Source organism: Alexandromys fortis, unplaced genomic scaffold (genome assembly GCF_014885135.2).
Source record: "Alexandromys fortis isolate MF-2015 unplaced genomic scaffold, M_Fortis_MF-2015_v1.1 scaffold_10, whole genome shotgun sequence".
Lineage (NCBI taxonomy): Eukaryota > Metazoa > Chordata > Mammalia > Rodentia > Cricetidae > Alexandromys > Alexandromys fortis.
In genome coordinates, this window is record NW_026067895.1 from 2,174,761 (window position 1) to 2,190,716 (window position 15,956).

The window sequence follows — 15,956 nt, forward strand, 5'->3', positions numbered from 1 at the left end:
TGAGCCTGGAGCGCACACCTAATTGGATCTGAAATACTTGCTTGCAAAAATTTGCAAAGACTAGGGAAATCATTGAAGAAACAATATGTGTCCAGCTGGTTTGGTGGCCTGTCCTTCCTACCCCTCTTGTTTGATTTGGGTAGCAGAATATTGGGGGTGGCTAAGGAACTAGTTATTTCTTGTCCTAACTTCTTCACTGATGTGTCTGTTGTCTTCTTGGTTTTGTCTGAGTTGGAATTTAAACATTTTCTGAGATTTTAGGAGATACCCACTTCAACATATAGAGAATTTCAGAAGCATCTTCTCTCTGCTTGGGCAAAGTGGTAAGAGACCTGGGTGACATTGTGGTTCTTAGCAGTTGAGTATGCTCCCATATGTCAGAACCTCTTGGTGAGGCCATTTGTTTAAACATCTGGCTCAAAAGGAGCTAGTGAAATCTTTCATTCTCTAGACTTATAGTCATCTGTGCATGGTCCCAAATGCAGGTATGCTGTGTCTGTCTGACCTTGTTCATTTATAAGTCCCTGATGTTCTTTTGTAATGCAAAGTGTGGGAAACAGAATCACATTCACTGTTTCTGGCATCAGGAGGTGACACTGTGGACCACTTAGCCCAGGATTTCCAGATAGTGCAGGGCATCACTGTAGCCTAGAAAGCTTCATTTAGGTTTCTCGGGACTCCGCCCTCCTCCAGCAGTAGACCTCAGCTGTAAATAACTCACAGGTGACTGTCAGCCCTTGGAAATGAGGGGATCTGATATTCTTCATGTCTGTTTCTTCATCTTCATTATCCAGTTTTGTACTTACAAGCACTATTCTAGCATTTATGTGAACTATGTGATTTATCAAGCTACTAAAATGGGCAAAATATCAGGGAGGCAGTCAAGTGACTAATGCCACAGTCTTGACCTGACTGGGGCGGCTAGAGAATGAAGAAAAGACAAACCACAGACACAGAAAAACTGGGATCCCGGAATCTGGTGATCTGATCCCAGAAGCTGTTTATGACACACAGTTAACAGGGTGGTGGGGTTATTGCATGCAGCTGAACAAGGAGGCTGGGTTAGCTAATCTTCATAGTAGCAGTCTTGGGGTCGCAAGCATCCAGGAGAAAATCATGATGGACATTTTCTCCACACACTGTCAGTATTCTCACTCAGACCCAAGGAGAGCTTTGCCATCCCTCTGAGCATCACCCAGTGAATGCTTTGCCACCACCATAAAGATGAGGCACTGGGGTCCCTGACATGGCCATCCCCATGTCAGCACACATTTGCTTAGGACTGTTCTCTCCCTACAGCTATGTATCAGGGAAAAGAGTGTCAACTTGTTATTTTTTATTTGTTTGTTGAGGGTGTGTGTTGTTTTGTTTAAAAACAGCTCCAGGGCTGGAAAGATGGTTTACCCGTTAAAGGCTAGGCTAACAACCAAAAATATAAAAACAATTCTGTGAGAAAGAACATTGGTGTATTAGTGAACAGAACATTACAATGAAAAAAAAAAAGGCTGTTGAAAGAGTTGTTCAACCTTTAGTTTAAAATTGATTGGACAGAGAAAAGCACTAACTTGTTGAAGAGGAATAGGAAAACCCAGCCTTTGCCTGTGAACAGCACAGCCGTAAAGTAGACAGACATTAGCTGTCATCATGTTAGGCCCTTCAGTAACTATTTATGCAAACTTGGACCAGACTCCAGCTTCTAAGTTCTAAGGTCCTTTGAACATGCCCTGGCCTTTTCCAGAGTGAGAAGGATGTTTGCACCCAAGCCAAAAGGAAAGCTTTTTGGTGCACTGCACCTAAGTGGTCCCACAGCACTCCAGTGTTGGAGACAGGCAGGCTGCAATCACAGTGGCTACTTTTGGATCCTTAGAGAACTGCATGTTCTTCAAAGAAGCTACCATGTTTGCACTGTCCTTGCCCTCAGTACACAATGCATATAAGGAGGAAATGTCTCCAGTACCCAAAACAGAGGAGGATTTTCTTATTTAATGCACAAGTTCCTGAACTCAAGCCCTGAAGGGAGCACAGCCCCTTCAGATTTCGGAGTTTGCATCCCCCTCACTTCTCTTGCGCTCTTTGCAGTCTTCCATTCTGTCAGGCATCAGCACCGAGCCACCTTGGCTCTTGACCCTTCTGGACTCACTCCTATCACACCTTCGTTTCTATGTGACCTCATCTTCCATGTGGTCCATGCGGCCTGCAGTGGTATAGCTGTCATCGGCAGTTCCAGGCATGGGCTGTTCACAAGCGCAGCAGTGCCGCCGGGTGGGAGAGGAAGTTAGGCTACGAAGCCCAGAGAAGGATGGTGTGGGGAAGGCCACTTGACCTGGGCCCGAAGGACTTGAAGTTGGGTCAAGAAAGTGAAGTCACGCTTGTTTGCCGGCACTGACACAGGATCTCTTTTTATGGAGGAGGGCATTTGTGGAGGGACTCAGATGGATAGGTATGTGCATCAAACTGTCAAGCTGGGAATGCCAGCCTAGGACTGGTAGGACTAGCGAGTGACTAGCATTGGGCAGTCATGTGTTAAGAGATTGCCTTACAAAGCAGTGCAAAGAGAGATGATGAGAGGGCTCTCCTTGTGACTCTGGGCAGGGCTCTGTCTGACAGCCATGGGCATGAGATTTCTGGCCACACTATCCTGCTGCAGTTACAGCCTCTATCAGGGCCAGGGCTAGGAGTACTACAGTGTGGACTGGGAAAACCTTCCTTTTCCATGTCTATGTGGTGGCTTCATAGAGTCTAGATATGTGGGGTTGAGCACATGACCTTTCTCTGTGACCCCAAAAGGAAGAAAGACAAGGCAGACTCCACCCTAGTAAGTGCCTTCTTTCTTTTCTGTCTCATTCCAGCTTTCAAAGCTACATGGCTAGCTAGGTTCAGAAGTCGTAGTTGAGTGAAAAGCAGTAGAAAGGCTCCTTGGGGCTAGGTGGAGGCTAGGTTATACAGTTAATGCAGAGCACTGTATAATGAAACCTATACTTTATCCTCTTTAATCCTCGTGGACATTTTCACTAAAACCCTAAGAGAAGAGGTCTGTGAAATCATGCCACCCCACAGGCTGCTTTGTCTTTAGAATTAACAACTCAGTATTTTCATCATTGGTCATATACATCTCATACATTGCTTTTTTCTTTTGCCCCTTGAACCTTCCTGCCCTTGCAAACTATGAAAAGCAAGAGCTATGTGCCTCCTGGGACATGCTGTTCACTCCAAGGTTGGGTTCCTGCGCAGTCCATTATTCCTCATGCTGTGCACCTGTACCGCCTTGTGAGAGAGGCTGTGAAAATCAAAGGCACTGCACTTAGCTCTTTTTGTAAGGATGAGCTGGCTAGTGCCCAGTGCCCCTTCCTCTGTTGCCAAGGGGCATCCTCCCAGTATTCAAGACCAAATCAATCATAAATGGTACCCACTCCCCCGGAGCTTCAGCAGAAGGAGTTCTTGAGCAGGCTCAGCAAGAGCAGTAGAGCTAGGCAGGTCATCTCTGGGACCCAGTGCTGGGCTCAGGAGAACTTGTCCTGGCAGCCCTCCTGGAGGCTTGCTATAGGACTCTCCACAAATCCCACTGGAACCTGGGGGCTCAGCTCACACTTGAATTTGATCACAGAAACTGGAGGCACCTCGTGCTCCCTATGTCAGCCCAGGGTTTAGCTTCTTGCCTTGAAGGAATGCAGAGCCAAAAGACCCAGTACAGGCTGTTTCCTCGGAGCCCAGGAGCCCCTTCTGGAGAACTGGAAGGACAGAGGTGACTCTAACACCATATCCTATATCAAAGGGCTCTCCCCACCTTTAGACAGCACTCTTTAAAAGCCTCAGGCTAGGGGCTGGAGAGATGGCTCAATGGTTAAGAGCACTGACTGCTCTTCCAGAGGATCCAGGTTCAATTCCCAGCACCCACATGGCAGCTCACAACTGTCTGAAGATCCAGTTGCAGGGGATATGACACCTTCACACCAGTGCACATAAAATAAAGTTAAATAATAAAACCATAAAAAATATTACAAAAAAAAAAGGCTTCAGGCTAGCTTGTTAGAACTTCTACCCAGAGGGCACTGCTCCCACCTCCACCCACAGGAGAATCTCTCTTTTCTGTCCTTTCAGTTCTTGGGGCCACTTTTCTCCAGTCTTAAACTTCTTCAGTAAAGTCCTTACATCTCAGAGAATATAAATTCCAGGTATTAAAAATTTGAACCAGGCACATTGGCACATGCTTACAATCCCAGCACTCAGGAAGCTGAAGCTTCTGATCCTAAGTACTTCACAGCAAATCTGTCTCAGATAGATAGATAGATAGATAGATAGATAGATAGATAGATAGATAGATAGATAGAGAAAAGATTTGCTGCTGGCTGTGTTAACAAGTAAAAGCCATGTAGACAATAAAATATGTTGGGCAATTTATGTGAAAGAGAAATGTATGCAGTGAAATAAATACTTGCATTGGTCATGAAGTAATGCTTCATCAGTGTTTTTCTAAAACTGCTTAATTTGGCTGGGTGTGGTGGTACATTCCTTTAATCCAGCACCAGGGAAGTGGAGCTTTGTGACTTTGAGGCCAATCTGGTCTGCTTAAGTTCTAGACAAACTACAGCTGCTTGATAGTAGAATAAATAGTGGAAAAAAAGAAATGGAAAAAACTAAATAAATTAATCATTTAAATTATTTATGGGGACAGATAGATGGCTTAGAGAATAAAGGGTGCTTGCCACCAAACCTTTCCACCACACAGTGTAAAGAGAGAGCAGTCCTCTGGCCTCTGCACATGTGTTCACGCATGTGTACACACACACACACACACACACAATGTAAGAGCAGCAGCTGGTTGAGAAAGAAGCTGTGGGCTCTGTGTGGTTTTGCTGATGAGTATAAGAGGTGACTTGACTCTCCATCGGCATCTTCATGTGCAAATATGCTGGCTTAATTTCTTGAGAAACCATTAGTGTTTCTATCTCCAAACTAGCTTGAAAGCGTCACGCTGGGTAAGCACACTTACAAATGCTGAGGAAGAAGTAATGTATTTTTGGTCAGGCAGTGTGATGCACACCTTTAAACTTAACACTAGGGAAGTAGGTCTCTGTGAGTTCAAGACTGGTACAGCGAACATAGTTCCAGGCTGTACAGTGATACTGTATCTGTAAAACAAACAAAAGCTAGATTTTTATCTTCGGGTTGTTACCTTGTTTTATACATAGTTGTGCAGATGTGCTTATAATGAAACATGGAGAAAGAGTGCACCAAAGAGCAGTGGTGGTCCAGGTATTGCTGACTCAGGAGTGTGTATATGTGCATGTACATCATTGTAGTGGTGCTCTGGATATGCTTAGGGGCAACCAAGTAACTGTGAATGCTTAAAACAATGAATCTCTCAATAAATTGAGTTTAGAAAATACTAAAGTGAAGGCTGCATTTGTGTTGAACTTGTATCTTAAGTATTTGGTTATGAATGAATATTTTGGGTAGAAATTTATTACAGTAGGTCAGATAACAGCCTTGTCATCTAGATCCTGATCACTGTATTTTTAAACCTAAGAAGTTACTTCAGCAGGTATTTTTATTACTGTTCTCTTCTGCCTGCTGACCTGAGAGTTGGCATAGTGAAAACAGTCAGTAGGTGCCATGAGTCATTTGCATATAAATCCTGACCAGTCCAACTCAGGCTTTAAAAATCAGAAGCACACAGAAGATGGGTTGACTTAAGAAATGAGCCAGTTGACCAGTTGTATCATCAGTAATTCACTGCTTGTTTTTCTGATTTTCTTTTTCCCCAGAACCGAATGGAGGAGAGCAAAGCACTCTTTAGAACAATTATCACGTATCCCTGGTTCCAGAACTCCTCTGTTATTCTGTTCTTAAACAAGAAAGATCTTCTAGAGGAGAAAATTATGTATTCCCACCTAGTCGACTACTTCCCAGAATATGATGGTAAGTGGGCACCCTATGCCAGCCCCACAGCTGAGAAAGACTTACTGTTAACACTAGTGAAGTGCCCAGAGCCATGGGGCCTCCAGGGGCTTGAAGCAGCATGGTGCAGTGCCTGAAACCACAGCTTCCATGGTGGCAAGCATGCTAAAGCACAAGTTATTGTCCCTTGACTTGTAATGACATAAAACATTTTATCCCTAATGTTTAAAAGTTTGGGGGAAGCAACCATTTCAGAGAATAAATAATTCAGTAGTTTTTCCTATTAGCTACTGTAGTTTCCAGTTTCCCTCCCTTTTATTTTGTTACCTGTCCCTGCCTCTCTTGTAGGGAGCTCACCTCTGAAGTCTGTATACTGTATTGGTTACTTTCTGTTGTAACCATGACCAAGAACTTAGAGACGGTGGAGTCAATCCATCCTTATGCGGAAGCATGGCAGCAGGCTTCAGGCATGATGGCTAGAGAGGAGAAACTGAGAGCACATCTTTTTTTTTTTTTAACTTGAACTATTTATTTATTAAAGATTTCTGTCCCCCACTGCCACCTCCCATTTTCCTCCCCCTCCCCTCCCCCAATCAGGTCCCCCTCCCTCATCAGCCCCAAGAGTAATCAGGGTTCCCTGCCCTGTGGGAAGTCCAAGGACCTCCCATCTCCATCCAGGTCTAGTAAGGTGAGCATTCAAACTGCCTAGGCTCCCACAAACATCTTTAAAGCACATGCCAAAGCCTTCTCCATTCATAAGGACTGATGGAGTCATGGGTATATGACTTGGCATAGCACCTAACCCATAGTAGGGCCACATCCCAAAGTCTCACAGGGTAAATGTAGCAGCAGAAGTGACTACTACAAAATGACATCATCGACAAAGGAAAATGAGGCATCTTCACCACAGTGGCTTTGTCCCTCCAAAAGCTCTCTAAGAAGGGTACCTCCTTGAAGAGTAAAGATCCCTTTGGCTTTCTTTGAAAGGTTAGGTGCCTTTTTGCCCTGCATGCTTTAGGTGCAGTGGTGGCTCAAGGAAGGGAAATGTGGCGTGCTCACCAGCTTGTTTGCATCTCAAATGCATGTGTATGATAGGGCATACAGCTAACTGTTTAAAGACAGGGACTTTTTTTTTTTTGTTAACAGCGTGTTCATATCTCTCGAAGTATCTTTTCCTGTTTGCCTGGCTATTTTAAAAGAGCAAATACTGTCTTAACCCAGACAGCATTTTCTCTTTGCTCTTTCTATTTTCTCACTAACCCAGAAGCAATGGTAAATACTTAAGATTGCCTCAGTGTTCCTGAGGAAGCTGTGGAAAGAAATGACTGTATGTGGTGTACCTGATCCCCTCAATAGCAGACCACCCCTGTAAGCACATGGTCTGAGAACAGGAGAGAGCCACCTGCCTCAGTATAAACATGAATACGTGCTCGTACCCAGAAGGCAGGCTGAAATTTCTCTCCAAAGTTGGTGAGAGTCGGACAGTGGGGAGAAGATGGCTGCACCATATGCAGTAGTGGGCCCGTTTTCCTGCTTGGGTACAGACAGATAGCAGTGTGCAGCCTCAGTAGAAGCTCCCTGAGCCCAGCTGCCCATCTGCAGCCACGTGCTAGCTGACTGCACTGAGTTCCAGGTTTTCTGAAGTGAGTTTTTGTGAGAATGCCACTTTCATCTTCCTGATCCTCGTCACTACAAGTGATTTCTTTCCAAAAGCAGCTTACTGTAAATGTTTTGGAATTTGAAGATGATTTTAACTGTTGTCCTTCTGTAATGGACACATAATGTCCAGAGAAAATGTGACCACAAATAAGTTTAAAAAAAAAGCAATGGTTTTGTTGATCTCAAGAAAACAAAGTTGTTTCATGAGATCCAAAGCCCTTCAAAGATTAGCTAAGGCTGAAAAAACTCTTGAACACACTACAGTGATGTTTAGTAATATGCTTATTTAGATGTTATCAGCTTCCAGCTGCACATGTCTTCCTTGTGAGGTCTTCATCAGATGACTTCCATCTCTGTGTTTCTCTTCAGGAAGAGAAATGACTGTTTCCACATGGGCTTGTACTGCAGAATTGGTCCTAGAGACTTTGCAGTTCTGTGCCTGCTGTGATGGCTGTACCAATTTCTTTGTAGTCCTGTGTGCTCCAGTAAAATAATTTATGCTTAAAACACAGCACACTGCAAGTGCACTTCAGTGACCTCAAGTCTATTGCTGATATTGTACAGAACTAACACAACAGAAAAGGTTGGAGTCTTCCTTCCCAGAGTAAGAATATTAGTTAGGGAAATGGCAGCCTTCTCACACCCTGCCAGTCTCTTAGTCTCTGTTTTAACTGTTTGGTGCTGCTGTGAACGAGTAAGTTCACAGTACATTGCTGAGGACGAAAGACTATTTCACATACGTCACATATAAATAATGGCACACTTAATTTTTCATGTTGGCAGCCTTCCTTAGTCACCAGAACTTCAAAGCACCCCTGCTTCTCCTTGTACTAATGGGAGTCTCAACGTCTTAGCTCTCTCCTGCAGCTCCAGGCAGTGTGGGATGTGGGTACGAGCCTAAATCTGAAAGTTTTCAAGTTTTCCACCTAAGAACCGGGATGAAGATCCTTAGAGTTGGTTAGGCCTTAGCAGTGTTTGTTATGTAGAACAAACCCACATTGTGAATCCCAGGAGGTTTTGCCAAGGAGAATAGAAGTGATATTCCTTTTACTGATAGAGAGCTAACTTGCCACAGTGGAGAGAAACAGATAGGCAGTACCACAGTGCACAGGATACCTGCTCAGCACCTGAAAGGTGATGGTGTTTTGATGTTAGTAATTTAGAAGTTTAAAACTCACATTTCCCAGAATCTGTTTCAGTGTTAAACTGCTTGATTGATACATGATTTGGTTGATCCTGCACACAGTTAGTTTTTAAATGTGATAAAATATCATATAGAACATTTAAATTATAATTTCAATATGTAATCACAACATAAATTACATGTATGAAACTGCAGCTCTTGCCAGTGCATCCACCACTCTAGCTAATCAGTGATCCCCATTGCCTGCGCTCTCCCCTCCCCAATCACATGCCATCCCTTTACTTTTCTGTCTCTGGCCTGTATGTAAGTCAAGTCAGTATTTTTCTGTGTCCAGCATGTTGATTTCAGGGTATATTTTAAAGTTCTATGCATGTTATACCATTTGTCAGAACTTCATTTACCACTTTAGGCTTATCCAGTTGAGTCGAGTCACTTCTGTTTACTTTTGCGACTAATGATCGTGTGCATTCACCTATGCAATGCCCTCCTTTCCATTCATTTGGAACATGTCCGCCTGTTATATGAATTGCTAGGCTATATGGCAATTATTGAACTATTTTCCATAGTGGCGCTACCATTTTGCCTGCCTACCAATGGTAGACATACAGGTGTGGACTTCACCTGTTACCAAAGTTTATTTTATCACTTTTTAAGTGACATCCAGGCTAGTAGCTGGTGATTTCACTTGGCATTCGCTAAATGAGTATCAGAGTTAAGCATCCTGTTTTCTCATTGCTTATTTGTTACCTTCTTTTGCAAAACTGTCTTTTCAAGTCTTTTGTCCAGTTTTAATCAGGTTGTTTACTTTTTGTTGATACATATGAGATACTTATATGTCCTAGGTGCTAAATTCATATCAGGTATATGAATTATATATTTTTTTTCATTTGATAATGTGATTTAATAGCAAAAGATTTTTTTAATTTTTATTTATTTTTATTTTATATGCATTGGTGTTTTGCCTGTGTGTATGTCTACATGAAAAACGTCACATTCCCCTGGAACTGGAGTTGTAGACAGTTGCTAACTGCCATGTGGGTTGCTGGGAATTGAACCCTGATCCTCTAGAAGAACAGCCAGTGCTCTTAACAACTAAGCAATCTTTCCAGCCCCGCAAAAGCTTTTTTTTTTTTTTTAAATTTTGACAAAGTCCTGTTTATTTCTCCTTTTACTGCTTCTGCATTGGGGTTGTATCTAAAAATCGACTACAAAATTATTATGCAAGTGTGATGGCTTTTTTTTTTGTCAGTTTAACATATGCTAGGGACATCTTGAAAAAGGGACCCTTAATTGAGAAAATACCTCCATCAGATTGACCTGTAAGCAAATTCAGAGGGCATTTTCCTGATTGATCTAGGGCCCAGCATGCCACAGATGCCGCCATTGCCAGGCAGGCAGTCCTTGGTTGTACGGGAGAGCAGCTAAGCCAGCCATGATGAATAGGATAGTAAGCAGCCCTCCTCCATGGCCTCTGCTTCAGGTCCTGCCTCCAGGTTCCCTCCTGAAATTCCTGCCCAGACTTTTCTTCATAACAGACTACAAGCTGAACTACACCTTCCCTCCCCAGATTGCTGTGGTCTGTTTATCACTGTAATAAAAAGCAACAAGGACAAAAAAAAAAGTTTGCATTTCATTTCTGTTGATGTAATAAAATACCCTAACAAAAAGCAACTTAGGGGAGGAAAAAGGTTATGCGGCTTACAAGTCCTAGAGTACAGTCCATCTTTGGGGGGAAATCAAAGCAGGAATGCAAGCAGGTAGTCATGCCACATTTATAGGCAAGAGCAAAGAGAATAAATGCATCTAGTTTTTTGTTACCATGTAGTTCAGGACCCCACACCTGGGGATTGGTGCCCCCACCTCTGGGCTGAGTCTCCATGCATCAATTAACAATGCTCCACAGACATCCTGCAGACTGACCTGATCTAGATAATCTCTCAACTGAGACCCCCTTCTCGGGTGATCCTAGACTGTGGCAGCTTGACATTGAAAACTAACCACCACAGGTTTCTAAGTTATCTAAATAAAACCATCAGGGGGCAATGGATGAGGTATAGGAAATATGTAAGTATAAGAAAGTGCAAACCAATGCATACAGATAAGGCATACACAATGTGTGCCGACTGAGCAGAAGAACAAATGTGTAATGGATCACATAACAAACTCTTGGCTTCTTCTCTCTTGGCAGGACCCCAGAGAGATGCCCAGGCAGCTCGAGAGTTCATCCTGAAGATGTTCGTGGACCTGAACCCCGACAGTGACAAAATTATCTATTCCCACTTCACCTGCGCCACAGACACCGAGAACATCCGCTTCGTCTTTGCCGCCGTCAAGGACACCATCCTGCAGCTGAACCTGAAGGAGTACAATCTGGTCTAACCGTGCCTCCCAGAAACCGTTCTTCCCTTCCCTGTGGGCTGTTGAAGATAACCAAGAAGGACTGTATTTCTGTGGAAAACAATTTGCATAATACTAATTTATTGCCGTCCTGGACTCTGTGAGTGTGTCCACAGAGCTGTAGTAAATATTATGATTTTATTTAAACTATTCAGAGGAAACAGAATGCTGAAGTACAGTCCCAGCACATTTCCTCTCTCTTTTTTTTTTTTGAGGCAAAACTTGTGACTCGGTGTATTTTAAATTTTCAGTCACTCATTCACAATATGAAAGCACTCCTACCGTTTGTGTTCTCTCTCTCTCTTTCTCTCTCTCTCTCTCTCTCTCTCTCTCTCTCTCTCTCTCTCTCCCTCCCTCCCTCCCTCCCTCCATTCCTTTCCATCTCCCTCCTCCCTTCTTTTCTGTTGACCAAAACAAAGCTGATTTTTCTTCTTCCTGTTCCATACCCCCCTACCGATTTTGTTTTCTCATCTTAACAATGGACTTTACCCTTGTTCCATTCTTCTTGAGTGATGCAGTCAGGACAGTGTCATTCGATTGAAGTCACCTTACATCAGCTTCATTTAACAGTGGTTGTACTGAAGGCATGTATGAATTACTAATCTGGTTCTATGTGTCTCTGGATGCACATCACATCTAGTATTTCTTTTTCAGTGCATACATGTATGTGTGTATATATATTGTCTTGTCTCACTTGGACTAGAACAGCAGGTGCCCATTGATGGTCAAGAATCTTATATTTTGGGTACAGAACTTCAGCCATAGCTGGGTTGTTCAGAGGAATGTCTGGAAGTCAGAGTGTGTGCTTACAGGCTGTGAAGGAGTCCTTGCTACTGCAGTCCATGTGCCATGTCCTTCTTCTCTTTCTTGCTTCCTTTTGTTTCTCTTTAGGTTTTCACCCTCTCTGTAAACCACAGATGCCAAATGATATGCCAACAGACACTACATTCCCCAGCGCTGCTGCCAGAACCGCCTCGGGTCTATTCATTTTCTGTTTGTTTCCCAGCTCTCCTTCCCTCCGGTCCCTTTTGTGTTTGGGCCATAATTTTAAAATAATTTTTGCTATGGGTATGTTTTGCCAAAGCCGGATTTTTATAAGACAAAATAAATCAAGAATTTAAACAGTAAAAGCCAGCGTCTCAACATGTAAGCGTTAAGACAGTACAGCAAGGTTGACAGCTGGGTGTGAACCGGAAACACACATTGCCAAATAGTTGCTAACTGAACCGCTTCTCATGGTCCGTTCTTTCTTTGCCCTTACAAAGTCAGTGCCAGTGTCCAGATGAACAGTATAGAAAACTACCCTATGTGGTTTGTCATGAGAGCTGTTCATATCTCTTTACTGGCACCAGTGTTATTAGCTCTTTATGTTCTTTAAGTTTGAGTGAGTTTGCCAAGAACACTGGTTGATAGCATTATCCTATAACTTTGATTTGGGGGAAAAGTGAGCTTGTTTTACCATGTTCAGGGTCTTCTTGAACTGGTCACTTGGACTTAAGGAAGATTTGTGGATTTTTTTTTTTTTTTCAAAAGTCACCGCTCAGTGTTCTGTCAAGCATGTATTTATGTAACGATTACACTAGGAGAAATGTTTGGAATTCTCCATGTGCAGTTTGTCAGCAGATGCAAACAGTGCTGAACATGTGTGAGTAAGCCTGTCACGCAGCCCACATTGCTATGTGAGTTCAGTAGAAGGTGATTGCTCTAAGGCTGCCGGGAAGTTAGACCACAATGCTGGTCTCATTAGTGCCTGGCCCTAGTCTAAACTCCCATTATCAATCACTTTTCTTGAATAACGAAGGGGAGAGAGAGTGAGCAGCTTACTGTATGAGCACTGAAATTGCTGACTCGTAATGAAGTGTTTTACTCTCCCAGCCCCAAACAACACAGCTTACTTTTTTATCCCTTGCTCTAGAAAGCACCTGTAATTTAATTAACAGACTGCCTGTAGGTATAGTGCAATTATGAATGTTCTGATTGTTGTACATACATCTCTCTTGATATTGCAGCATCCATACTGGCTTTGTAATCATTAATTTTTGGCAGATTGAATGTGCTGTATTGATATGTATCTATGTAATTGTATTGTATGTCTTGTAGCTAATTCACATTTTGAATAATGTTATTTTATTTACTTTTTTAAGAGAGGAGAATGTAAATTTGTCAGTTTATTTCTGACTAGGGATATTTTTTTCCATTTAGAAAAGAAGAAGAAAAAAACCCTTATTATCGTACAGAGCGGTACTAGCATTGTGCTGTCTAAAATCATTTGCACATTCCTGAGTAGAGGTGTGCTGACCTAAGACCCAAAGGTGATTTCATAGCAAATACACAACATCCGTCGGAGCTTTTATACAAACACGGAGACCAACTTTGTAGACCTTTTGCCATTTGACCTGGGGTTGGAATATGAGCTTTTATACGATTCATATTCTTATTTGGCAAATGCACAGTTTAGCATTACCTCTCTGGTGGCCTTTATTAGAAAGGCAGTTTTAGAAGCTATTGTGATCCACTAGGGAAATGTTTTATCAGCTAGAGAACACTGCTTGCCTAAAAGAGGGCAACCTTAAATTTGGTGCAGCAAAAAACAAAAACAAAAAACAAAAAAAAAAAAACAACAAAAACAAAACAAAAAAAGAAAAAAGAAAAAGCCAAAAAAAAAAAAAAAGTAACATTTGATGGCCTACAGTGTATAGAGAAAACCTCATCACAGGATCGTGAGTGTTAACAGTCCTAGGGAACCGTGCTATTCTATTTAACAGAGCCGTAGTAGATGTAGTTGAGTCATCCTGGTCTCAAGCTCAGAGCTGCTGAGCAAAGCAGGGAAGGTCGCCACGTTGTCTTTGTGAATCGGGGATGGAACTTGCTATGCAGAATTGAAGTTTGTGGCTTCGCTGCTCATCCTGGGGTGCATGACAGGATCCCTTCTCTTGAGAAAGGAAAACATTGATCACCCTAACCGCAGTGATGCCTCGACACCTAATTGTATCCACACTAGTCAATGAAGCTAAAAATAATTTTTGTTGTTGTTTCTTGTTTGGGGTTTTATTGAAGGGGTGAGGGGCGGGAAGGGCTTCTCAGTTTTGTACAAAACCAAGTTTACTCATGCTCTCTCCTCTTGTGATTGCAAGCGCTCTAAGCTGCGGCACTGACTCCTGGCGTTGATGCTCTAGATAACAGAGGTTTGTGGGGAGATTATGGCGACTCGGGCATGTCTTTCCGCAGCATACCAAGGCAAGCAGCCATCTCGTCAGCCACTCAGCACATCACAGTGTGCCGTTTACAGATGATGTCTCCCACCCACAGAGAATCCCTGTTTGTAAATTGAAGGTTTATAATATGCCTTACAGAGCTTAATTCAGAAGTCTGTGCCTCATACCTGAAACAAAGGGAAGAAACAGGCCCATGCGAAAGTCAGTAAGTCCCATAGAACCCGTTGGGTTTTCCTTACCATTTCCTTCGGAAAAGCTCTGTTGAGTGTCCTGAGTAGCTGGGAAATTCTTAGGAACCTGCATATGTTGTTTACCGGCAGGTGGCACAGGCGATATTTAAAGAGTACCTGGAACATGGGGGCTTGGGGGTTTTGTTTTTGTTTTGTTTTGTTTAATTTAGATTACATTAGCAGGCCTAATAGTTTTAAAAGGTAATTCAGCCAAAGGGCAATTTACTTTTTGTACTTCAGACTTATATTGATTGTCAAGTTGTACCAATTGTAATTTAAAAATTTATACTGCCACTTGATTGTAAATTTTAGTTGTCTTAAGTGGGAATTGATGAAAAGCTGTTTATGCTGGATTTGGGTCAAAATGACTTGATTATTTGCAAAAAAAATAAAAATACTAATGGGAAGAAAGGGCTGCACAATAAGATACTGCAAGACTCAGGTCTTGGTTGGAAATTCCTCAGATCCCCTCAGATGACCCCATGCCCCTTTGTTTTCAGTTTCTCAAAGAGCGAATGAAGTGAAATATAGCAGAATGTTAACCCATATAAAAATAAAGTGTACCCAAATATTGTAATGTATATTGCTCCTCTTCTTAAAATTAAATAATGGTATCAAGCCACTCAAGTGGTAATTAACAGCATCTCAGTTGATACAAATCAGGTGTGCCTGGGCGTACTTTCATATTTTATTCCAAAGAGAAATCTTTGGTTAGAAACGCATAAAAAATGGAAGCGAATAATGTGTGTTTATCCGTCCTTGCACACGTCCAGCATATACAGCGTTACTAGATGTCCTGGTACTTGTATCTTTGGGATTCCATTTGGGTTCTAGACAATTAAGAGAAATAAATGGCTTGGTTGTGTGTGATGCCGCAGAGGTTTGGGGAGCCAAACACCCGCCATCCCACAGATAGCTTACTGATCCTCTGTCTTTCTCAAAATAATGCTGTCTCTGCCATCTCCCCAAAGCCACTGCCCTTCCATAACATCCTTCTAGAATCGTCTGTCTGTTCAGAGTATGCATACACACCTGGTGCACAGTATGTGCTCAGAGACTATGTCCTCCCACCCTCTCCTATCTGCCATGGAGCCTCCGTCACCATAAAATTTGATTACATGCTACAAAAACAGCTCTTTTTAAAATTTGGATCTTACTTAAAGGAATTCTAGCTTTCATACAAGCTTTGATAGGAAGAAAATACAGGGGGAAAGATTGTTCAGTAAGCTATTTTTAGGGTTAGGAAGGAAAGTGGAAAAAACTCAAGTTTGTCTGGGTCACTTTCACTAAAACCCATTTCTGGCGGATTTCCTCGACAGACTATTTGCAGCCTCTGGCCAGACTCCGCATCCACCCTCGTGTTGGAAGCCCTGACTAGGTCTGTGTACTTAGAGAGTTTTGTCAAAAGCATTT

General features: G+C 42.6%; 1 protein-coding gene across 1 annotated transcript in view; it reads left to right on the forward strand.

The window, feature by feature from the left end:
* Nucleotides 1-15,124, forward strand: part of LOC126510731 (guanine nucleotide-binding protein G(q) subunit alpha) — a 231,017-nt gene extending 215,893 nt beyond the window's left edge. Inside the window, exons 6-7 of the mRNA XM_050157410.1 lie at nt 5,766-5,919; nt 10,890-15,124. Of these exons, the coding sequence (XP_050013367.1) occupies nt 5,766-5,919; nt 10,890-11,080 (345 nt within the window). The 3' untranslated portion in view covers nt 11,081-15,124. The remainder of the gene's footprint in view (nt 1-5,765; nt 5,920-10,889) is intronic.
* Nucleotides 15,125-15,956: the final 832 nt, after the last annotated feature.